Source organism: Haliotis rufescens, unplaced genomic scaffold, assembly GCF_023055435.1.
Source record: "Haliotis rufescens isolate VD_foot unplaced genomic scaffold, xgHalRufe1.0.p SCAF_21, whole genome shotgun sequence".
NCBI classification, from domain to species: domain Eukaryota; kingdom Metazoa; phylum Mollusca; class Gastropoda; order Lepetellida; family Haliotidae; genus Haliotis; species Haliotis rufescens.
Window position 1 is genome coordinate 136668 of NW_025963902.1, and position 25856 is coordinate 162523.

General features: G+C 40.5%; 1 protein-coding gene across 3 annotated transcripts in view; it reads left to right on the plus strand.

Moving 5' to 3' along the window:
* The window catches only part of LOC124141682 (E3 ubiquitin-protein ligase TRIM56-like), a 67771-nt gene that overhangs the window by 16253 nt on the left and 25662 nt on the right, over nt 1–25856 (plus strand). The window contains exon 2 of one of the 3 annotated variants that reach the window (XM_046509730.2): nt 1346–1424. The exons of 1 other annotated variant lie outside the window; for it this stretch is intronic. In XM_046509730.2, the coding sequence (XP_046365686.1) occupies nt 1408–1424 (17 nt within the window). In that variant the 5' untranslated portion in view covers nt 1346–1407. Of the gene's footprint in view, nt 1–1345; nt 1425–7897; nt 8328–25856 lie in introns of those variants that run through there. One more of the 3 variants, XM_046509728.2, reaches the window with a different exon arrangement.

Here is a 25856-nt window from a genome sequence, read left to right on the forward strand (position 1 = left end):
TGTGCTATGAGATCTCCGCTTTATGATCTCTGTTTGTGATCTCCGCTTTATGATCTCTGTTTTGTTACCTCCGCTTTATGATATCCGCTTTGTGATCTCCGTTTTATGATCTCTGCTGTATGATCTCCGCTTTGTGATCTCTGCTATGTGATCTCTGCTTTATGATCTCTGTTTGTGATCTCCGCTTTATGATCTGTGCTATGAGATCTCCGCTTTATGATCTCTGTTTGTGATCTCCGCTTTATGATCTGTGCTATGTGATCTCCGCTTTATGATCTCTGTTTTGTGATCTCCGCTTTATGATCTCTGCTATGTGATCTCCGCTTAATGATCTCTGTTTTGTGATCTCCGCTTAATGATCTCTTTTTTGTGATCTCCGCTTTATGATCTCTGCTATGTGATCTCCGCTTAATGATCTCTGTTTTGTTACCTCTGCTTTATGATCTCTGTTTTGTTTCCTCCGCTTTATGATCTCTGTTTTGTGATCTCCGCTTTATGATCTCTGCTATGTGATCTCCGCTTAAAGATCTCTGCTCTATGATACCCGTTTTATGATCTCTGCTTAATGATACCGGCTTTATCATCTCTGCTAATGGATAGGGGGCACGGGTGGCCCAGTCGTCTAAGGCGCCGCGATTCGCTGTGCAGAGTTGCGTCCCTTGGACACGCCAGAAACCTATGATTGTGGGTTCGAATCCCGGTTCGCCCCGATTATGTTTCTAGGTTTGTCAGCACCATACCCGTGCTCGTGGGTTTCACCGAAGTGGTAAACGTCTGAGACCTGCATCACTTCGGGCTTTCCTCCCACATTAAGCTGACACGCCGCGATATAACTGGAATATTGTTAAAAGCGGCGTTAAACCCAACTCACTCACTCACTCTGCTAATGGATACCGGCTTATTATCCCTGCTTTGAGATCTCCGCTTTGTGATCTCCGTTGCATGATCTCCGCTTTATGATACCTACTTTATTATTTCCGCTTTAGGATCTCCGCTTTATGATACCTGCTTTATTATTTCCGCTTTAGGATCTCCGCTTTAAGATCTCTGCTTCATGATCTCTGCTTTAGGATCTCTGCTTTAAGATCTCTGCTTCATGATCTCCCCTTCGTGTGTCTTCTTTGCTTAACAGTCGCTTCATGAACCTGTTCCAATAAATACTCCATATGAGGTGACCCTGTGAGTACAAAGTTACATGTATCTAACGTATCCCACCAGTCCCAGGGAGCCAATAGTCTCATGAAAGATCTCTATCCCCTCATTTCATCATCTTCACAGCAAGGTACCGCCATTTATTGCACTTATCTTACCCCTAACGTTGACAACGTGCAGTTTCTGTTGTAAGGGTGTGACGTCATTGGTCAGGAAGGCGTTGACCTTGACCCATAGTGCCTCTGGGTATCAAACATGGCGGATCCACACTGGTGAGTGACAAGTCCATTACGATTGTCCCATCTTCTCCGGTCTTGACGTTCTTGTGTGTCCAAGTTCACTAGTCTGTATAGATACTGTTACAAGAATATGGAGTTGTGTATTCATGCCTGGTATTTCAATTATGAATGAACGTGTAGAACCAGATCCTGTTCCTATTCTGTTGAACGTTTGAACTGTTTGTTTGTTTAGTCTGGTCCCAGGACCGAGTCGTTATCGTAGCTGTCATGTAGTGTCTACACTCAATATAAAACAAATGATTTTGACATTAACATACAGTTGTTGCCTATATCAGTATGAACAGCAGGAAAGTGAAAACTCGTTCATCCGGACAGGGTATTATGTAAACCACAACTTCCGGGCGAGAACTGTTGTGAAAGTTAATGAACTCCAATGGCCACTGCTACGTATACTTTACTGGAGGGGTCGCCTTGTGGTCAAAGCGTTCGCTTGTCACGCCGTGACATGCTGACGTTTTGCTAAAAGAGGCGTAAAACCATACTCACTCACTACTGCATACACTGATTTCTAATCTGGACGATTTAACTCGGCACGAGACCGCCTCCATGGTCTAGTGGTAGAGCGTCCGCCCGGAGAGCGGAAGGTCCGGGGTTCGATCCCCGACCGCGTCATACCAAAAGACGTTAAAAGATGGTACTTGTTGTTACCCCGTCTGGCGCTCTGCATTAAGGGGCTTAAACAAGGACTGGTCGGCTCGGAGTCAGTATACTGTGTCTGAGTGGGGTATTCATGATAAACTGCGGCATGGTATCTCAGTGGGCTAGCACTATCCATCGGCATCAGTCCGGACTAGTACAAGCAGCCACACACACACACACACAAACACACACACACACACACACACACACACACGTAGCTATATAAGTGCAATAATCTTGGACGCGACGTTAAACCCCATTTCACCTCACCTCACCTCACTCCGCGCAGTTCGGATTAACGGGTTTCACCCAATACCTATATCTGTAGTATTAAAGGGCATACAGTAAGCGACATCAGCACACATATGCAATGCTAAAGTCTAAATATATTCAAGTGAATACGTTACTATATAAATATACACACAGTTGTCAATGTTGGTTATATTATAGTTACAATGTCTGTACCCCCAACCTTGTTTTGACAATGTCATTACTTCTATACTCTTGCACTTCTCCCGTCATGGAGGCATGTTAATATAGGTCACCACCTTGCATGCCACACGCACTGGTTACCTATGGTATATAATTATCTTCTTATGCTCCGACCATCCAAAAGAGGTATGTTGCATTACGTCACACCTGGACTGCTAAGGCTAAACAAAAGTGTTTCTCAAGCATCGGCGCATCACATTTCATTCAGCGCGTCAGTCATTCATATTGCCTATAGAAAATTGTTTTCTAAAATTTCGCGTTATTGGAAGCAAATTCTAAATGCTAACTTCTTGCTTGTTCGTATTCTGGTTGGGATAAAAATATATAGTGTTACTCCCTCATCACTTATGGTTTGTTTTGAATAAAAAATGTGTATAATAATGCACGAGAATGCACCTTTATCGTCACTATGATACCTTGTACATGAAATACGTCACTATGAAACGCCTGCACGTGAAATACGTCAAATGTCATACGAGTGTTTACTAGTTTGAAAGTGATTCAAAAACACAGTCATACTCATGATATGGTCAGAATCGTATAATAATTGTGTAATAAAGGTTTTTGTCGCTTTTATTTAGTCTTTGGTACGATGTATGCTATAGGGACGATTGGGTGACCCTGTGGAAACGCATTCGGCCAATGCGCCGTAGACCTGGGTTCTGTTCCCGACTTCGGTACAATGTGTGAAGTCAAGTGTCCCCGGTATAATGCTGGAATAATTGCTAAATCGTGGGTCAGTCCTAAATGCACTGTTTCTACTCTTGATCGCTTAATGATATCATAGTGCAGTATTAAACCAGTTAGAGGCCCGTGAAGATTCCGGGATAGAATAGGTCTTCAGCAACCCATACTTGCCGTAAAAGGCGACTATGCTTGTCGTAAAAGGCGACTAACGGGATCGGGTGGTCAGGCTCGCTGACTTGGTTGATACATGTCATCGATCCCAATTGCGTGGATCGATGCACATGATGTCAATCACTGGATTGTCTGGTCCAGACTCGATTATTTTACAGACCGCCGTCATATAGCTGTAATATTGCTGATTGCGGCGTTACACAACAAACAAACAAATTAAACCAGTTAGAAGCCTGAGGCTGTTACATCATCGGAAACTATTTTCAGCTGGCATACAGTGACTCAAGAACGATGTTACTCTGCAGGTAATTTTTAAGCAGAAAATAGGCACAAACCCTTTGGAACTATTTCAAAAGCCAATCAGCGATAGTTTAAGATTCTAATTGTTTTGTGGGACCACCAAATCATATCAGGTAAATATACAGGTATATATTTACTTTATGTGGTATGCTGGTTACGATCGATTCTTTTATAATTTCAGTGGATTAGAAACATAAAACGTGGGTTGTGGAATGTTGGCACTGCTCGACTGTACGCAAATAGGGCGACTCTATCCACTGACGCATATAGGGCGATGTTGTGTGAGCTCTGACGTAACGTATACAGTATGCCTCAGCATCCCCCTACACCTGGTGTTATGTAAACTAGTTTGTGTCTCATATTTTCAACACTCCTATTTTGACAAAAACATATGCTATCATCCATTATTCCATTATATTTTTACACGCTGACAGCTACTAAGTGAGTGAGTGGGGTTTAACGCCGCTTTTGTTATAGTATTCCAGTTATATCACGGCGTGTCAGCTTAATGTGGGAGGAAAGCCCGAAGTGATGCAGGTCTCAGACGTTTACCACTTCGGTGAAACCCACGAGCACGGGTATGGTGCTGACAAATCTAGAAACATAATTGGGGAGAACCGGGATTCGAACCCACAATCATAGGTTTCTGGCGTGCCCAAGGGAGGCAACTCTGCACAGCGAATCGCGGCGCCTTAGACACCCGTGCCTCCTGACTGCTACTGCCTTACACGTCATGTTTGTATGCACGAGATGGCTGGAGCAGAACAAGTGGTTTTTTTATTGATAAACTGTAAATAATGTAAGATCGGGCTCGATTCTCCAAGAAGATATAATGTACGAAGACAATTTGAGTTGTCCTGTGAAAGGCTGGAAGAGCGTGGAGTCAATTCGCACGTCTCACTTATAAGTCAACAGCTGACAGTATCGTTAACAGCTGTGTCCTATGTTATTTTATCCATGTGATATATTTGAATATTCATTATGAATCTGTACACTTGGTTTCTGTGTGATGGTGTGCTGTTGACTGTCCCATCCATGCCTTGAACTGTGTGGGTTGGGGTTTTCCCATGTAGTAGTGGACTAGGTTTTCTTGTGCCGTGTGCCCTGGTTGTCTCCCCTTCTTATATTTCAGCTCACGCAGTGGTGTCAGGGGTTGTCACGTCGTATATCTAGAATAAACACCAGAAAAAACAAAAACATTAATCTCAGCGATCTCTCACAACAGTGTAAACGCGTGTTTATCAACATGAACAAACAAACAACACTAAAGTTTATGTACGAATTGCTTGAGTTGCGGGTGCTACCGGCGGAGCAGGATATGCTGACACTTTTCGCGACACCTGGTGTCAAAACTGATTTTCAGTGATCCATTCATATAACTGTCGCATATTTTTACCTTTTACGCCCTCAGGAATCTGTTTCACCTGATAATCAAGACTGGTTATTCTCTGGCGTTGTATTTTATAGTTGATATCATTTATTCATAAATATGATTAAAAAGACACCTGGTGTCACTCGTGTACGGGGGCGGTCGGGTAGCCCAGTGGTTAAAGCGTTCGCTCGTCACGCCGAAGACCCGGGTTCGATTCCCGACATGGGTACAATGTGTGAAGCCCATTTCTGGTGTCCCCCGCCGTGATATTGCTGGAATGTGCTAAAAGCGGCGTAAAACCTTACTCACTGCCTTACTCACTCGTGTACGTGTACGTACGATGAGTCCCAGGTAACCCGGCCTGTACCGTCCCTGGGGAGCCCCGGAGGAAACACGTTAAGTAATCTCACAAAGATTACAATATCTACTTGAGTGGATGTATCAACGTCACCCACTGATTCAGCAGACGCACTATCGGTGATATAGATACCAGACGGGCAATTACAGTGTTTATGTTATAAAAAGTGTCTTTGACTCCAAATACATCAACACGTGTGTATTAAAGTAGAAGATACCCGAGGATGTAGCAGTGAGTGTTTGTCAAATGTAACAAATGTTCTAGTTCGGATTACACGAGGAGCGTTGGTATGTTTGAATGCAGATGACATGAGGATGAGTGTGCACTCTGGAGTATTCTTTAAATACATATTTTTCTAAGATGTGTTGAATGGGATCAAAGGTGTATCTACAGTTATTAAGCAGCATCTGAATAATTAATAACAAAATTTAGGCACATTTAGGCACATTTAGGCAGAAATACAAGTTAGGTGTGCACTACTTAACTAAAATTAAAATAATGACGTAAAATACAGAAAGCAAAGTTGACATCGTGTTCAATGACGTCACAATACATATAATAAGACTGGAACAGTCTGTCAAGGTTGAATGGCCCTGTTAGCTTGAGACGTGGCTTTGTCGATAGAATACACTATTCCTTCACTACTCTTAATTTAATTAAATATAACTGATTTTAGAAAACCTGTTTAAGAGAAACATGTATTTCACATTAATTCTGACATTCGTTCCGTTACATCAGTACGACAGATGCAATCGTGTAAGTATCTTTATTCATGTGTTTCATGTGAAATGCTATGTTTATTTGAAAACACCAGCTCGTTAATCCACTCAGTGAGATAACACTCTTTACCGGAACTACTTTTTCAGTCTGCCTCTCTGTGGGCAGAACATGGCACACCATGGCACAACATTTGACCCAGACTAACATGACCTCTGTATATTCGACCAAAGGTAGAACGATACTCGAGAGGAAGCGGTAAATGTACCTAAATTATAACCGGATCAAGGCGACGTGTCCCCTTCTATATTTCTCACTCGTGACGTCATAAAGTTATGTAAATATTAAGCGATAACCATATTGAATAAAGTATCTCATATTTTAAAAATTAATAAAAGACAAAAAACTTTTCCATGCTCATAAAAATTAATGTTCAAATATCTCATATTGTTTTAAATTGAATGAACATATTTGCGTACAGAAATGGAATATATGAATATATGTCATTTCCTGAGAACAACAATTTACAATTGTCTTAACAATTTCAGCATTTCCAGTGAATAGTTGACACTAGCAGGCTGAAAGTAGTTCAACCATAAAGTGTTATTTCACTCGAATGAAATATTGATTATATTTTTCTTCATATTTGATCTTTCAGTATTAAAAGTGACATTAAAATCAGATATTACACATTCTCGTTTGAAAACAGTTAGCGACACATGTTTGTAATGCCGTGATATTATTCATTATTGTATTTTCCTAAGCCTGTTGTGATTATATAATAACAAATACATGTAGAATGTATTCAGTCGTAAGTGGTCATCGGTATCCTTTCGATCAATATTAAGAATTTTACAATAACAACAAAACTTAACGATCATTAGCCAAGAAAAGCATTGATTTAGTTTGAAAAAAATTCCCAATACCATCTAATTTGAGCCTTCTTTGATAGGCATTTAGAGTTGGAGTACTAAGTAAGGATAAGAATTTATGGATGAACAACTTCTTTATTTCAATTAAGAGGTTAAGTGATAAACTTGTCAACCACACTCTTTATATCACTTGCTTGATAACGGTGTTAGAACCTACACCGAAACGTCGCTCTTAATCCTTACCTAATTTGAGCCGTCCAATTTGCCCAGAATTCATACACACGCCAAGAATTGTTCTAATGGGTTGTAGTGACATGCGAACGCCTGATCTACATCGTAGAAACAGCTCCGTCAATAAGGGCGATGGGAGATGGCCACTAATTAACATACCAGGTCAGACCATATATACTCTGGTTGCTAAGCTACCAGCGAAAGCCAGGTTTGAGAGGTACAAGCTCGTTGATTTAATGCTATTTACAGTACCAATTTCTGATTGACAATGAAATACAAATGTGCTTTCTATTGAGAGTTTAGGATAATGTTTAATACTTGTTTAAATTTAGATGTCAGTATCGTTGACATTTATCCAAGTGAGATCATTGGCATCTGTAGGTTGTTCCACAATGTACCCTGAAATGAAGTAAAAATGTTCAGGGAAAATAGGATATATATTTCATCACGTGGTATAGTATGGCACATACAAAATATAAAGACACAAGGGATGTCGTTCCCACACCTTACCTGAGAGACGCTATGGGAGTGTGATCATAAGGTGCTGCCTGCACTAAATACTACCGACATCTTCTTCGAGGACCAATCCCCTTCATACAAAGGTGCAACTTCTTCAAGAACCTTTTCAAACCTCATATTCAGCTGTATTTCCCTGAACCATATTGTCTTTGTCTGGGAGCGGGGTCCCCCAAAGTCAGACGATGCTGCTCCCAACGTTATCCCCGACCTCCGGTTTGTTATAACAGTTATCGATAGCTACACCTGTTGGCATTTGCTAACGTCACAGTCGGTCTTCCACTAAGAAAAACCATCCTGGCCCAGTATTCCGAGCCAACAGTGCCAAACAACCTTACCGTACGGAGCGGTCACTCCCTGTGGTCATTGACCAACTTGTAGGACACTCAGAGGCAGTGTCCGTGTAACTTACATTTGAAGTCGGGCCAAAGGATTGTATATATGTAGGTAGCTGTGTGACAGGCAGTGTTTGTTTCCAATTGGAATCCCGGGCGAGAAGTAATGTTCCCGCATTGGCAAGAGTGAGTATTTGACGTTTTGTTTAATATCTGTGGTTATTTCATTGTCTTGAGGACACACGGTACAATTAAAACAAAGACCAAATATGGTTAATCGACTAAGATGCTGATTATGATTCCTTTGATGTACATGTATACTGCTACAGCTGTATCTGGTCATGTATATGTAGAATGAAGGTACACGCGCACGGTATATGGAAAGTTCTTTCATCGTTAATGTTACATGTCAACTGCTTCACTTCTACTACAACTACTTCATGTCAACTACTTTCATATATGTAGTTGCATAATCGGTTGTGGTCGTGCATACGTTGTTGGAGTTTTTTCCAAATCAAAATTAATATTTTAGATACACTATTTTTATCAACGAGTCGTTTTCATTAAGGGCCTTGTACTTTATCGTGATACATATTAAAAAAAACCTTTTCTTGTTCATGTCAAAATCATTGTCTCTATTAACATGAAAACCCGAACGTCGCTGTATGTCTATGGGGCGTACTCAGTGCTATTGGGTAGTGGCGTTGAGACACTGACGTTACCGCTTGCTTTATAATCAAAATGTACAAAAGAAGTAGGTGAAATAAGGCTCCTTGTCTGATCCTTGATTTCTTTACGTAGTCTAGCCTTGGTCTTCACTTTCCAGATGTTTAATAAAGCTTCAAACCCATTACCACGATCCATCTATTTTCCATAATCAATATATAGTATTCAATATGTAGTAATCAATATGTTGTAATCAATATGTAGTAATCAATATGTAATAATCAATATGTTGTTATCAATATGTAGTAATCAATATGTAATAATCAATATGTTAGAATCAATATGTAGTAATCAATATGTAATAATCAATGTGTGGTCAATATGCAGTAATCAATATGTTATAATCAATGTAGTAATCAATATGTTATAATCAATGTAGTAATCAATATGTTAGAATTAATATGCAGTAATCAATATGTTATAATCAATGAAGTAATCAATATGTTAGAATCAATATGCAGTAATCAATATGTTATAATCAATGTAGTAATCAATATGTTAGAATTAATATGCAGTAATCAATATGTTGTTATCATTGTAGTAATCAATATGTTAGAATCAATATGTAGTAATCAATATGTAATACGAGTAATCAATATGTAGTAGTCAGTTTGTTAGAATCAATATGTAGTAGTCAATATGTAATCAAAGCATTATTTTGACACACTTTCAGTTCATGTATTATAAGTTATTTCCAGTTTATACGAACTCCTGTTGCTGTATAGTACAGTGTTGTAAACTAAAACTAAAACGAGTGGCCCCTTTGAGTTTGTTATAACGTAGTTTACTGTAGAGAAAAAAACACAAAAACTTGTCACAAACAAAGGTGCAAATAACATTCCCCGGCTGTTGTTTCAATGCATCATATCATTGGATGTTTCTCGAAGCATTCCATGGATGACACGCACACCGTGAGACACAAGGTACTCCTGTTGGCGATGCATCAAGATGACCTCTGCTTACCCTTTCCCCTTTAACCCACAATACATAAGTAGGGCAAATCTTTTGTTAACAGGTGGCCATCCATTTGGCACATCAGAGCTGATTACCAGATAGGTAGGAGTTCCCGGAGCTTGGCCCTGGCGGTGTTCCATACTTCTGTCGCCCTTATTGTCAAGAGGTGCATCTCACTCTGTGAGCACCTCAACTAAACGCACTTTATGGTGATGTATCCACTGGGTGTCCTTTTGGGTTCTTTCCATACGTTTGCTCTTCCGGCGCTACTGTGTAGGTCTTGCGAGTTTCTGGGATGATTTCTCATGCTGATAACTGTTTTCTTTTCTTGCATCCTGGGGTTTTCGTGCGTGTGGTTGGAGTGTTTACACTGACCTTTGTGTGTTTGTATACGTATCGGTTGTGTAGGTCACATTGTAGCAGATGGTGTGATAATATCGAGGTTGCATCTACACCAGGTGTCCCGTTTCGCGAAAACCTGGTGTCTCACTATAATGGTGATGATGATGATAGTGTTGTTGATGATGATGATGATGATGATGATAGTGTTGATGATGATGATGATGATGATGATGATGATAGTGTTGATGATAATGATGGTGATGATGATAATGATGGTGATGATGTTGATGATAGTGTTGGTATAGATGATGATGATGATGATCTCAAGACACTTTGGGAATGCCAATACTGCGACACAATTCTACCTATAAATGTATGCAAACTACGAGTCTAGATACACTGTACCTCTAAACAGTGATAGCGTGTTTGGAACAAGAACGTCTGTTATCACTTAAACGGGTCAATGTAGCATAGTCGAATGATAAGAATTACTTTAGATCTTCTCGCGTGACCCAGATCTCAATTCCGTAGATCTCAGAACCTTTCTAAAGGCACCCACAATTCTTAATGCAGATTCAGCCAATGCATGAGTTTTACACCCAGTGGAATCACAGTTATAAAACACACAGAGACATACAGCACCAATAGAACTTATGGGGAATCTGTCACTCGCTTTCACTGTTAGGGGCGGTGGGTAGCCTTGTGGTTAAAGCATTCGCTCGTCACGCTCAAGGCCCGGGTTCGATTCCCCACATGGGTACAATGTGTGAAGCCCATTTCTGGTGTCCCCCAGCCGTGATATTGCAGGAATATTGCTAAAAGCGGCGTAAAACCATACTCACTCACTCGTATGACACAATATGACCATAAAGTATGTCATCGGTTCCACGCAATGTCCATGTCAGCTGCCAGTAGTATAGGATATCACTTTGGTCTTCGGTGACCGATCATTTCCTGGGGTTCCACAGGAACATGTATACACAGTTTACTGGTAAGATATCGTCATGATGCTGATGTCGGGTCCAGAGGTGTAACTGTGTTTACAGGAAGTACAGGTACAGGTCGGTGATGGCGGCCACGTGGGGGCGGGCATGTACACATGCACTCACCTGTGTGGTGGAAGGTTAACTCCAAGATATAGACTCACAGGTGGAAGTCATTTGCTATTTTTTGTTCTTGATTATCTGTCGTTTGCCATAAACCTCCGAACCAAACTAATCTCTTTCCTGTAGAACGCGCGTTATCATGAACGAGATAATATTTTCCTTTCCACTTTCATAACTTGACATTTCAGCTTTGTGTTTCATTGTTTTATTTCGAAGGTACCGCGTTAAAGAAAATGACTGGAATATTAACATAGTTTTAAAGTAAAACAAAAAGTAGTTTTTTTACAAAATAGTTACTGTTTCGTTATTCAATAATCTATAATGAGAGAATTATCTGATTATTATCTAAAGCACTGTTTTTTTATTGAACACTAAGTAAATGTATATTTCTTAATGACAATTAAAAGCGACAAAATGCTTTCCCTATTCATAAGCACTCTCTGCTAAAAACAGTCGAATGTACGATTCCCACTATATCATGATCACGTGTTTATGAATCACTATCAAATAGTGATGACACCAGGTGATCGCGAAAAAGTGTGCGTATCCTGCCCTATCCACCCTCACAAACACAAGCAAAGGCAAGTCAATTATTATATTTCTTGAGTTATGGCTTCATAACGTTCATATACATATGTTGACGTATTTGAAATGAAGTACTTCCAAAGCCGTCATATAGCTGGAATATGGCTGAGTGCGGCGTTAAACAACAAAAGAACAAACAAACAAACAAATACTTCCTGGTTAGTACAGGATGTAGTGGTTAGTGACTCACGTGACTAATTCCGATATTCCGTCAATATGACGTCACTGTCAACAGAGAGCCGTGTGATAATGAACATCACTATTCTACAGGAATGCAGGAATGTTTTTCGCACATTCTTAATCCATGTTGTGTTTTGTGATTATGCAATGTACAAATAATGTAGGACATTAACAATAGCAAGGCCTTGATGTATCCATATTTGTATTTCTGTCAAATACAAGGGGAAGGCGCTGGAAGAGCTCGTACGATAAGAAACTGCACGAATCACAAAGACCGACTCGGCTATTAAATATTCTTCGTTTATTCGGATCCACTCGGCCTGTTCCGTTATCTACACAAGGCAGCATCACTATTTGATGATTCCTAAACACATGCTTATAGTCGGAATTGTACAATGGCCTCTGGTTTCAGTAGACATTCCTTATGATTATGGAAATAGTGTTGTCTCTTTTATTTACATTAAACCTCGTGTAGCAATAGAGTAGTGATATTGCACCGCAAACCGACCGATCCCTTCTCATCCAATTTGTATAAAATGACGATTGATTTGGAGAAGAGATTTTTTTATGGTTAATAGATATTAGTATGTAATGTCGGGCAACATTTATGAGATAGTGAAGACTGCCGTCAAATTATTTTCGTTTGTTGGTTGTCTAACACCGCAGTTAGCAATACAACAGTTATATGAAGACAGCTTGCAAATCCAGTGATTGACACCATAAGCATCGATCTACGCAATTGTGATACTATGACGTGCATCGATCAAATCAGCGAGCCTGGCCGTTAGTTGACTCTTACGACAAGCATGGGTTGCTGAAGACCAATTCTGACAAATTGAGATAGCCAAGTGAACGAATGAATCTGGTGAATCTAGTTCTAATATGGATGCCTCCCAGTTGGCCGAGATGACCAATGACACTGGTGTGAGCCGAATGATTATTAGTTATGGAATGTGCCACAGTATTGCGAAGTGTATTAGTAGAATACACCGCAACACCGCGTACAGTCATCTAGCAAAACCAACTTGACATACATAGGTACTCCCTTGGCCAGAGTTCAAACCCTGTCATTGCACACTTGACGAGCATTTGGCACGCCATGGTTAGAGACTTGTTCCTGAATCTAGTCGAGTGGTGGACGACGTAAGATCGTTTCTCCAGACGACGGTAAGTTTTCTTAATATTTTTAAACACATCTTATCAATTATGGTAGAACTGAATTCCGACTTCCACACGGAATACTTGTGTTGAAGATAACGGGACAATTAGTGTCAACTCACTGAACGATGACATACTTTTCATTCGTGTTTGTTGTGTGGAGACTGATAAACACGAGCCTGTGTTTTTACAATAATGTATATGTCTGATACCAAGCTGGATGCCAGTGGTTTAAAAACATGTTGCTATGGCACCGTAATGTATATTTGGCTTCTTTCAAGAATATTGTTAATAATACTTTAGTTATTACTACATCGGGGTTCAAGTCACAGTAATCTCAACTATATGTTTATGTCTAGTTCAAAGTAAATAAAAACTGTTGTATGCGGAACAGTAGTGGAAATGAGTGCGTCATAAAAAAGACACCCTTTCTTATATAGACAAACAAGTATATCATGTTACTATTATTATCGTGTACGTGAAGCAGCCGTCTTAAAAACTGGTTTGTTATATTTTTTAACCTTTTCATCTGGCTTTTACAATTGATCCGGATTAACAATCTAATGCCCTTCGTTTTTATCCGGGTTTTTTTCAAAACCTTTGGTCGATGGTCGAAATTGAAATAAAGATACAATTTGGCCTTTTAATCATTATTTTCTTTTGTAACAAAATATGTATCGTAATATAGTGTTCTAGTGATTTAGTGTTAACCTTTGGTCGATGGTCGAAATTGAAATAAAGATACAATTTGGGCTTTTAATCATTATTTGCTTTTGTAACCAAATATGTATCGTAATATAGTGTTCTAGTGATTTAGTGTTAACACGGACCTAAATAACCGTTATTAAGGTCCGTGGTATTTACGTTGGAACAAAGCCAGACTCTGTGTGGCTGTATGTCATGCTTTGAGCGAACATATACGGGTCATTTAGCAAACATGACATCACTTGTCTGGGTGGACGGAGAAACAATTTGCGAATTTGGTTTCGTTAGTGAAAGGTAATTGGGGATAACAGAAAAGATTTCAAACTGAAACTTTCTTTCCATATCCGTGTATTTAGGGTCGGCGGATCCTTAAACCAAATTATAAATAATATGACGCCAATGGAAGAAACCACCTGTTGTTCGGAGGGGCGGTAGAGTAGTCTTGTGGTTGAAGGGTTCGCTCGCCAAGCTAAGGATTGAGTTCGCTTCTTGGCATGGAAACAACGTTTGAAGCCAGTTCTTGGTGTCCCTTGTGATATCATTGCTGAAAAACGGCGTAAAACCATGCACATTTCTGCACTCATTTTCAGTCGATGACATGCGAAATGGCTGTACCTGATTCTTACATCCCAGTTCTATATTTACACAGCAATGAAGGTGCCCATGTATATCCTCTGACGGGTGTATCTGATGTATCAATGACGTTGTATTAACAGTTATACCACGGGGGTAAATGAACTGATAAGGGTGCCCTTCAAAGTAATGATTTGCCCAGCAGTACGTGCATAAGTGTCGATCACAGACGAGGAATCGGCCATATAATACTCCCCACTGTCATAAACTCCCCACCGTGCCCTGAGAAGCTAGTGCTGGCATAACGCTCATCTGTCTGTCTGCTACTTGGAAACTGCCCAAGTTCTCGTGAACACTCATCTCTAAGAAATGCGAGACTACATCTGGCGGAAGTGACGCCATTTGCAATTGCTACAGAGCTGGTTATGTAATGAAAGTTTCGTATTCGGTTGCTTGGCAACTTGTGTTTCTCATTGGTCAATAATTATCATATGTTCAAATATGTCGTCTTAAGTGGTTGTTCGCGAGCATCCGATGCATGTTTTGTTAATCTACCACACAGCATAAAACTCGATCCCGTCTCTAGTGTAATCAGTTCGACAGATGCACACTATTATCACAAGTTTACAACGGTAAACATAAACAGTCTACTATTGACATGCATCACAGTAGTGTTGTGTTGATATGTTGCGTCACAAGATAATATGGACTTCCATATACAGACTTGTGTCCTTCAGCAGTGCCAGGATCCGCTAGTCGTGGGTTCGAATCCCAGATTCTGATTATGATCACTGGTTCGACAGCACCAAAGCATTCTCTTCGGTTTCGAACAATTAGTCAACGTCTTCGACTTGCGTTAGAGGAGGAAACATCCATTTGAGTTTCAGAGGAGTGGGAGTGATCCGGGAATTCTTTTTTCGAAAAGATAACGAAGCCCATGTTTTACTGAAAACAAATGACATATGCATACATATTACAATGCTCCCTTTTCTTGCAGACAAGTGTCAAAAGCTTATAGTTTATTATATATTTAATTTAAATAATTCAACTCCTAAAAAATATAATACGCTAATCTCAAACTCCCCCCACCACCACCACCACACACATACACATCTCTCCCCCACCCCATCCCCATGAAAATTGAGTGGTTGCCCCCTAATTTCCTTACATAGTAGCTGACACGCCCTGTAGTAACAGAAACGAATACTGTCCAAAGCGGTATTAACCCTAAACCCTCTCACTTATAAACAGGACAAAGAGAGATGTGAAAAGATTTATGAGAGCGTATTTCAAGTTAATGAGATATACTTGACTAGAGTTTGCATTGAGTGCAATGGGAAGTGTGTGTATGCTATTCCTCTTTGAAAAAAACGCACTCACAACAACAGCTTTGCTATCTGTATTTACATTTCTTTAACGCTGCCAATAAAATGCACGTTGAGGTTTATATAATGTTTAAAGTCTGAGTGTAAATATCTCCTGTTTCTCTTCCCGACTATCTCGCATGATCTCCAGGAATGCAATTACAACAAAACTTGTTCCCAACATAGGGAATCGGTGTGTTATTTCCAGCGCTTTGATGGATCCTGGAAATTACAACCGTTAGCTGGTTCACTGTTTGGAATGCCTTGTCGGCACGAAGACAAGCACCCAGTTTACTATTTCCGAGCGCGCAGTCGAAAAACTTCAGCGGTGTTTAGCGATAAGTCTGATAGAGTTGTGCCCCCTTCTTTCAGCACATCGCTCTTTGAAGTCGGTCGTGTTGCTGACGTCAGTCGGTCAGAAATGTAGAAGCCCAAGGGATGTAGGAATCCAACTGTTCTACTGACACGGCTATCTACGATCTACTGATCATGTTTAATGGTGATACTCAACGGAAGAACTGTTATTCTCTTGAAGCTATTAATATATGCCCATCCTGGGATGACCCGTGAAGACCTGGGGGAGAATAGGTCTTCAGCAACCCCTGCTTGTCGTAAGAGGCGACTTACGGGATCGGGCTCGCTGACTTTGTTGATATATGTCATCGATCCCAATTGCGTGGATCGATGCTCATGATATTAATCATTGGATTGTCTGGTCCAGACTCGATTATTTACAGACCGCCGTCATATGGTTCGAATATTGCTGGCTCCGTTAAACAACAAACCAACCAACCATCCTGTGAAATTAAACTTGTAACCTGTCAATGATGCTAATGATGTGGGTCTTCATGACATATTGGAGATACCTAATGTCATCTTCACAAGACAATCGTGTCCACTAGCCTATATCAAAGTCTACTTACACTATCCACCGTGCAGTGTAGTGGACACTATCCACCGTGCAGGGTAGTGGACACAAGCCATCGTGCAGGGTAGTGGACACAAGCCATCGTGCAGGGTAGTGGACACAAGCCATCGTGCAGGGTAGTGGACACAAGCCATCGTGCAGGGTAGTGGACACAAGCCATCGTGCAGGGTAGTGGACACAAGCCATCGTGCAGAGTAGTGGACACTATCCATCGTACAGGGTAGTGGACACTATCCATCATACAGGGTAGTGGACACTATCCACCGTACAGGGTATTGAACACGCTCTGGAAGATTATCAAATGAACATGAATTAAAATAGGGATTTTTATCAATGTGAAATTTCAACACGATCGTCACATGGCATAAGAGGCAGCCAGGACCCCGTTAAACTGGAAATCCGTCTTTCCCAGCGACCATTTTGGGAACACAATACAATGTATTTATTTAAAGGGACCTCACTCCAATTAATCTATGATTCGTTAATCCGGAAAATGTTTATCCGGACGATTTCACTGATAACGTTATCGTCCGGATTAACCAGGTTTCGCGTCCAGCACAATCAAGGGTATTGTAGAAGCTGAATTTCGGGATAGAAACAATGTCACGTGATCCAGACTCTGTAGACGGGTCCGCGTGTACACGGAACTGAACCGAACAGAGATATCTTACCCAGATGAGCGATCGCTCTACCTACTGGGCTACTAAGTGTCTCCAATGTTGTACCACGATTATGACGAACTGCACTTTTGTAAGGACACTAAATGTTTTCCATTAACATACATACAAAACTTTACATATACAATAAAATAATAATATACTATATTTAGATTCTCCACGGATACACCTTAGTATCATGTTTTACTGTTTCTTTATTGGAGTGGATAAAACGAAGATTTATAACGTGACCCTCATTGTGAATAAATGGTCATAGTCGACGCTGTCCTATCAAATTACCATGGCGATATCACCCCATGTTGTTTTTGTCAGGGTGCGCTGTGATGTGGCCGACGGTGGAAATGTCACTGAAGCGCACGTAAAATGTATCTAACCTTGCTTCTGGTTTCATGCCGGCTTCTCATGTTCTTTCTGTTAAATTATATTTTGTATGTTCAGATTTGATTGTTGAAATTAAATTCGTCATATGTATAATGTTATCCTAAATTTGGCTGTTTTGATATGTTAACATAACTAAATACAGAATACTGGTTTTATCGGAAGAGGCAAATATAATTTCAAGATATTTAACGTTATGATTCAAGCATGAACACAATTTCAAACAGGGTTGAAACATAAGCAAATCTCAGCAGAAAACGATGTAAACAAATGTTGCTTCTACGTGTAATGTCAAACCGAAATAGCCTGTATAACTGTATTCAGTTTACTGGCGTAAGTTGGTACAAAGTAATCCCGGTTTGGGGTGAAAGAAATGTAATCACGAAGTGATTGAAGCGCACGTAGAAGGAAGACTGCCAGCTGGTCAACGTTGGAACATCGATTACTCCGTCGCCAAGCTGGCAGGGGAAACTCTTATCTCAGGGACAGGGTACTGGGGAGAGATGTTACCCCGGGGACAGGGTACTTGGGAGAAGTGTTACCCCGGGTAAAGGGTACTGGGGAGTGTTACCCCAGGGACAGGGTTGTATAGGGAGTGGTTCCCCGGGGACAGGGTACTGGGGAGAAGTGTTACCCCGGGGACAGGGTACTGGGGAGAAATGTTTCCCCGGGGACAGGGTTGTATGGAGAAGTGTTACCCCGGGGACAAGGTTCTGAGGAGAAGTGTTACCCCGGGAACAGGCTACTGGGGAGATATGTTACCCCGGGGACAGGGTACTGGGGAGAAGTGTTACCCCGGGGACAGGGTACTGGGGAGAAGTGTTACCCCGGGGACAGGGTATTGGGGAGAAGTGTTACCCCGGGTACAGGGTACTGGGGAGATATGCTACCCCGGGGACAGGGTACTGGGGAGAAGTGTTACCCCGGGTACAGGGTACTGGGGAGAAATGTTTCCCCGGGGAGAAGTCATGGATGTTAATATCCAAACGCTTGTAACAGTATCCCCCCTTTTCCCAGGGTCGGGAGACACATTAAAGAAATTAACTTTAAATTAAATTAACTCAGCCTCATAAAGGTTTGGCCGTACGCCACATGCTGTGGTGGAGGGTATAAGAATAATTAATCATTTAAATCACATTCAAAATGCAGGTTACAAGGTTATATGCGGAGACGTCTCTTGTAGAAAAAAAGTTCAAGAAGAAAGCATGTATATTTCAGAAATATGCCCCTAGAGGTGCGGTGTGGGGGGTCCAGAACACAGCCTCGGAGCGTATCGTAGCTAGACAGAGTAGATCGTCGTCACACCCAGCAACCTGAAACTGCTTCGGGTGATGCGACTTACCGGGGGAGTCATTTAAATTTAGAGCAGACAAGACTACGTCGTAGATGGTGGTGGTTGTTAGAATAGTTCATTAAAAGATTTGTAGGCAAAAATGCTGAACATTTAGAAGCAGCAAATGACAATTCTGAGCATGTCCCGACCAAATAACGTGAAGGTATATACAATCAGGTTTTTACTTCGAAATTTAATAAAATTCGCTCTTTAAATTTTATTTCATTATTAACTACTGCAGCTAGGGTTCAACAGATATAAAATAGTTTTATATGATTTTTTCATAACAGATCCTCGAATTAACATCACTCAAAATAAGTTTAGAAACGTATGTTTTATCTACTCGGAGTTGTTTTTATATTAAAATCATAAAAGGCGACTATGCTTGTCGTGAGAGGCGACTAACGGGATAGGCACGTGGTTGATGCATGCCATCGTATCCAAATTGCAGAGACAGATGTTCATGATATCAACCAATGAATTGTGTGGTCCAGACTCAATTATTAACATACCGCCGTCATATACCTGGAATATTGCGGCGTTAAACAACAAACAAACACACAATATGTGATAGTAAAATAACATTTTGCAGGTTTCACAAAGAATACAGGATGGACAAATCTTATAACTCTTTCATATTATTCAAGTTAATCTTGCATGACATATGAACTATAGTTATATACAAAAATCGGGTGTTCTTTAACTTCCCTTCAGTAGTGTACTGACACAGTCAACAGTCTGTTTATTCTCCGATTAAAATGGAAAGGAGGCAGTAGTGTAACGCCCTCACCCATATGTTCACACCTGTATCCTGACAGAGCTCCACAGCTCCGGGGCTCCAACATGGCTCCAACATGGCTCCTCACATCCAGGTTGCTGGTGCGGCTCCCGTATCTCCGAGGTACCCCGCGTGATACAGTATGTATTTCACGTGACCTTTGATGGCAGCCAAGCTGTTGAAACTGGGCGTGGCTCGATGATAAATGGTCTAGGAAGGGTTTATTTTGGCCCCCTCACCGCTGATGTGCAGCACAGAACGCTTATGTTTGGTGCATGGTGAATATCTATAATATTTTCATAGGAAGGAAAACCAGTTCCAGCGTTTACAGACACCTGTATAGAAGTGTGATAATATGCGCGGTTAAACCTTGATAGTTGTGTGTGTTGTTCTCAGTAAATGGACCCGTGAAGATCCGGCTTAGACTATGCTTGTCATACATGTAGCTACATCGTATACGCCCTGACAGACCTTATGATCTACCAGAGCCCACTGCACAGGAAATGTGTTCTCAGTAGGTTGTCGGGGGTAGTCTTCTATAGGCAAACTCGACATCATCATCATCATCATCATCATCATCATCATCATCACTTTTAACGGGATCGGGTGGTCAGGGACGCTGACTTGGTTGATACATGTCATCGTATCTCAAATGCGTAGATCGATGCTCACGATGTCAATCACTGGATTGTTTAGTCCATACGCGATTATTTACAGACCGCCGTCATGTAGCTGGAATATTGCTGACTATGGCGTTAAACAACAAAGAAACAAACAAAGTCTTAGTAAATGTGAAGTATATATCTGTCGTGCACTCAATGCCTAGCGACGGCGTCTTTAAAGCGCATTTTCATCACTGGTACAAGCAGTCATGAGTGAATGAGTGACTGTTGTTTGATGCCGCTGTCATCACTATTTCAGTAGTGCATGAGCAATAATCCAGGTTGTTGTTGTTGTTGTTGTTGTTGTTGTTGCGAAGAGATTTCGTCAATGACCTCACAAATCGTATCCACCCGACGCTCTTTTTTGTTAACTTTTTATCAACAATCAGATAATCAGAATATCAGATAATATATATATCTTCGTTATATATGTATTCTATCGGCATATTACTACCTTTATAATACCCATGTTCATAATGCCATTTATTGCTCATTTATACCATTATTTGATTGTGTTCATGTGTGATTTTCAAAGGGTGACAGTAGACCCTATACCCCAGAAGTCTCATTTCGCCTTAATCAGTGTGTTACATTAAATAGTCCCCCTTTCATTAATTATTATACTAAATATACTTATTTATAAGTTACACATCTGAGGTGGAACAAAGGTGTGTTCATAGTTATGCTACCGGACAAAAGAAAGCATACACTTGATAATTAGATTCGACCAAAACATTACGAACGTTACAGGGCTGAACATGACTACCCTGTCAACTACCTACCACCATCGACTGACCATTTCTTAGCCACCATCAGACACGGGGCATCCTTTCTTTTGCCAGGCAGTTTTATATAGTGAATGTTTGTATTCACATAATGTTGTCTAGAATTAGGCTGTAAACACTGTGAAATGTGGGCAGGTTGTGGCCTCTGACTCCTAATGTCACGATAAAGTCAGATGACATCGAGTTATCATGAGGTAATTTCAAATTCTTTTCAATAAACACCCGTGACAGACATATTAAAACGCTTTGAATACACAGTGCCATTTAGAAAGTAGTCAAATGTAACAAATGTTATATTTGGTATAACACTTTCTAAGTAAATAACAAATTCTAATATTAATTTGGGTTGAGTCCCATCCGGGATTCGAACCCACACTCTCAGTGTGAGGCACCAAATCGCCAGCGCGCAAAGTCGCCGATCTAACCCCCTCAGCCACCGAAGCTGAAATGAAAGTCCCACAACTGGTAGTCTAGATCACGTACTATGTGTACCGCTCTGAAAAGTGAAGGCTATCCGTTGTTTACTTGGGAAGTGTTATCCAAAATATAACATTTGTCATATTAAAAGGCTTGCTGTTGACCACCATCACTCTGACGCTGAATCATCTACAACCCACTACCATGGTATCACCCCCTGCTTCATCCAACACGCTGTTTATCTACAACACTATCCTTATCTGTGATACCACGTGAAATGAAGCAGCAGACTTATCGCTTACGACGCCATTTTGAATCTCCAGCATGGCAGAGCAGACGATTTCCGGTCAACTATCTGATGCGCGTGATCGCTGCCTTCTCCAGTCGATCTCTCACGTCTATATTTGGCCGGGTCCGTCTTCGCTCCGACTCTTAGCTTGTAAGAGAACAGTTTTAATACTCCCTGATGCCAAGTTCGTGATCTGTTCACTGGAACTTGCTCTTACGTTTTAGGTATGTGGACCGAACAGGCCTCATCGTGATAATGATTTAGATCTCAGCGTTTCGGAAGTAGCATCTTGTCTTTGAAAACCTGGCTTCCGAGATAAAATGTTATTTTATAGCTGGAATATTCATTAAAATTCGTTCTGGGAAATGTAAGTATCCCCCCTGGACCCGTCCCCAATGTTGAACACACCTGTCGATGTGTGAGTTCGGGGCAGCCATCTCCCCATACATGGGTAGCGCTTTAGTTCAAGGGCAGGTTGCTGCACCCTACTGAGCATTCATTAAATTCCTCGTCTATGTACATGCTTGATACAGTCGAGGTTCAGTGGTTACAGTTGTACTGTAGAAACAGCGTGCTCAATGATTCAACCAAAGTTTACAGTATCTGTAGACCTAAAGCAAATATATGTTATTCACTTTTGAAGATCTTTACATGGAAATACTCTGTGAGGAAGTCCTCAAAATAGATAGACACGTATATCAACGTTACAAATAACTTGAATTCTATATTCCAACTTCCAAACCGCTTAAAATAAAACAAACATCAATATGAATTATTCAAATGATTAATTTGTCTTATGCTCTAATAAACAGACTACCTCGAGGGTCCGACCACACACTCGCTGTGTGTGAGGGGCTGTATCGAGATTGAATATTTTTTTTACAGCTACAATTACAAAACCAGATATGTTTTTTTTAATTTATTTTAAACTATATGCCTATTCTTTTTAAGACAAACACCATGCAACAAAGTAATTTTGGTGGTAAGAAATTCCTATTTTTCCTATATTTGTATAAAATATCAAAAGCTGTCGCTCCCATCCCTTGCCGGTTCTTCACCTCATATATGTTAAAAGCCGAAACACAGTCCTTGGAAGCGTCATTACAGCATGTCACTTTTAAATAACTGCATTTAATTTAATCAAATCACGCAATATAAACTTTGTCGAGTCCGACTAGATTTAGAATCTTACATATTAAGAAAGGAGTGACATAAAAGAGAGTCCGGAGACTCTATTCTAGTGTATACTAAGCCCCATTCATATGGACACATAAGTAAATTTACTTATGGTGGCATGTGAACGCATTTGCTTACGTGAGTACATATACTCCAGGAGTAAAGAGGCATGAGTAAAAGTATATTTGCTACACCTGATGAGGTCTAGTTAAAGTATATTTACTCATATGTATAAATGCTCCTGGAGAATTTCTGGTCATGTGAATAGATTATCTATTTGCTTACGTAAGCATATTAAATCCAAGATACTGATAATCAGGAAAATAAGGCTGTAGTTCCTTGCAAAGAACATAACATGTTCATAAAAAAAATTTTTTTTTAATGTTTCGCGTGTCATGCGAAAATTATCGATCCACAGTTTATCATCAAATGATCGTTTGACGACATTGTTCCACCACTGTTGAGAACGTTCTCTCTTCCACAGTTCTCTTTCCTGGCATAATCCTAAGACTAATCCCATACTAAGAAAGTATGGAAAGTCTCTCTTTCGCCTCTGGTTGACTATCTTCGACAGCGACATGGCCTCAAGTGATAAAAGTCCACAATTTATTTATGAAATGATGTTTACTTCTGCCTTGCATAAACTTCATGTGAACTCAATGTAAATATACTTTTGCTTACATGAGTAAATATACTCCATGAGTATATCTGCTTACATGAGTAAATTTTGTCCATGTGAATGGGGCTTTAGTCTAGAGACTCCCGAATGTGTGCAGTCTGGATAAGCACGCACTTTTAACTTAACACTGATTTGTTATCTTCATTCGTGTACGTGTGTATCACTCACAAGCTCATGTCACTACGATCGCTGACTGTGCAATTACAAAATACCACATACATGTACATGTATCTGAAAATATAAATGATTAGGGGTCATTTCGTTAGATATATAAAGTCATCTTTTCTTACAAACATGAAAAGCAAATTCCCAACCTCGTCCTACAGTTACACTGTACATGTATTAAAGTATTAAATGTACCAATTAGCCAATATACCATGACTAATTTTCAGCTGACTCAGCTAATTTTCCCTTCCTGCAAGCCCAACCCTCTGGCCTCCCTCCGACTCCGGGCACCTGTTCCGTGCCTCCCTGATAATGATCTAGTTATCTCCCTTGTCCTCTTTTCACCCCTCCATCATCAGAGAGGCAGAGATCTCGTGGGCTAGCGGCTAATTTACTCAATTGGTTTATTCTGGAACCCTATACTGTCAACACTTGTGATGAAGACATGCTTTGGCTGACCAAATTGTTTGAAGTCAAATTGATGCCATACTGTCTCAGAAAACACCCTCTCGTTTGATCTGTGTCCAGGTTTTTGACCCTCAGGGAAACGTTTTTGCGTAAACTGATTGTTAAAAAACCGACGAAACATGCAATTTAGTTAGACGGGGCATTATGCCATTATTATGTTTAAAACGAACATGTGTTAAATACACCCATTACAATATACTTTTTGGTTCCATATGTTTTGATTTTTTACCATGGAACGTGTACATACGTAATATATTGTGTTGAACGGGGTGTTTACATAGAGAAAATGTTTGATGTATTGTATTATTATGTTCTAATATTAGTTCTAATGTAGCAATAAACCAAACGAAATGAGTCATGAGTTAGATTTGAGGATGAATTAACGTTTTTTTTAAAAAAGCATGCTTGTCTATGTTTATAAGAATCTACACGTGTTCACATCTTGTCACTTTCTTAACGTTAATCGGCAGCCATCTTGAAATGCTCCCACCTGCCCGCGTGGAACGTGCCAGCGTCACGTGCAACTCATCACAGCGCGGTATGATTGACGGTGAAATACACACTCGATGCTTATTTCATCCCCGGCATGTTTATACAGACTGACAGCTCCGAGGCTAGCTACATCGTATATGCTTGGACAGACCTTATGATCTACCAGGGCCCACTGCACAGGAAATGTGTTCTCAGTAGGTTGTCGGGGGTAGTCTTATCCCGGCAAACTCGACATCATCATAAAACATCATCATCATCATCATCTTAACGGGATCGGGTGGTCAGGCTCCCTGATTTTGTTGATGCATGTCATCGTATCCCAAATTCGTAGATCGATCTCCATGATGTCAATCACTGGATTGTCTGGTCCAGACTCAATTATTTACAGACCGCCGTCATATAGCTGGAATATTGCGGAGTGCGGCGTTAAACAATTAACAAACAAACAAACAAAACCATCATCACTTTCTTCTTCATCAGCAGGAACGCCATCATCGTGAGCTTTAGGGAAGGCGGGGTGGTCGAGTGGTGCAAGTGTAAGCTCGTGACGTCATCATCTCGGGTTCGATTCCACGCATAGGTACAATGTCTGAAGTAACTCTGTTTGCGCCCACCTGTAGTACGGAATATGAATAAATTCCACGTAAAATCAATCAAGCAATCTGTCAGTTCTAGATACATTACATATTATTGTTGGTGGGAGAGTCGGGCTTCTGTTTTAAGTCAATAAAAAAACCCAGCTGTTTAAGGGTTACTTTAAGAATATAAGTCTTTAGTAAATAAGGACACGCCTTG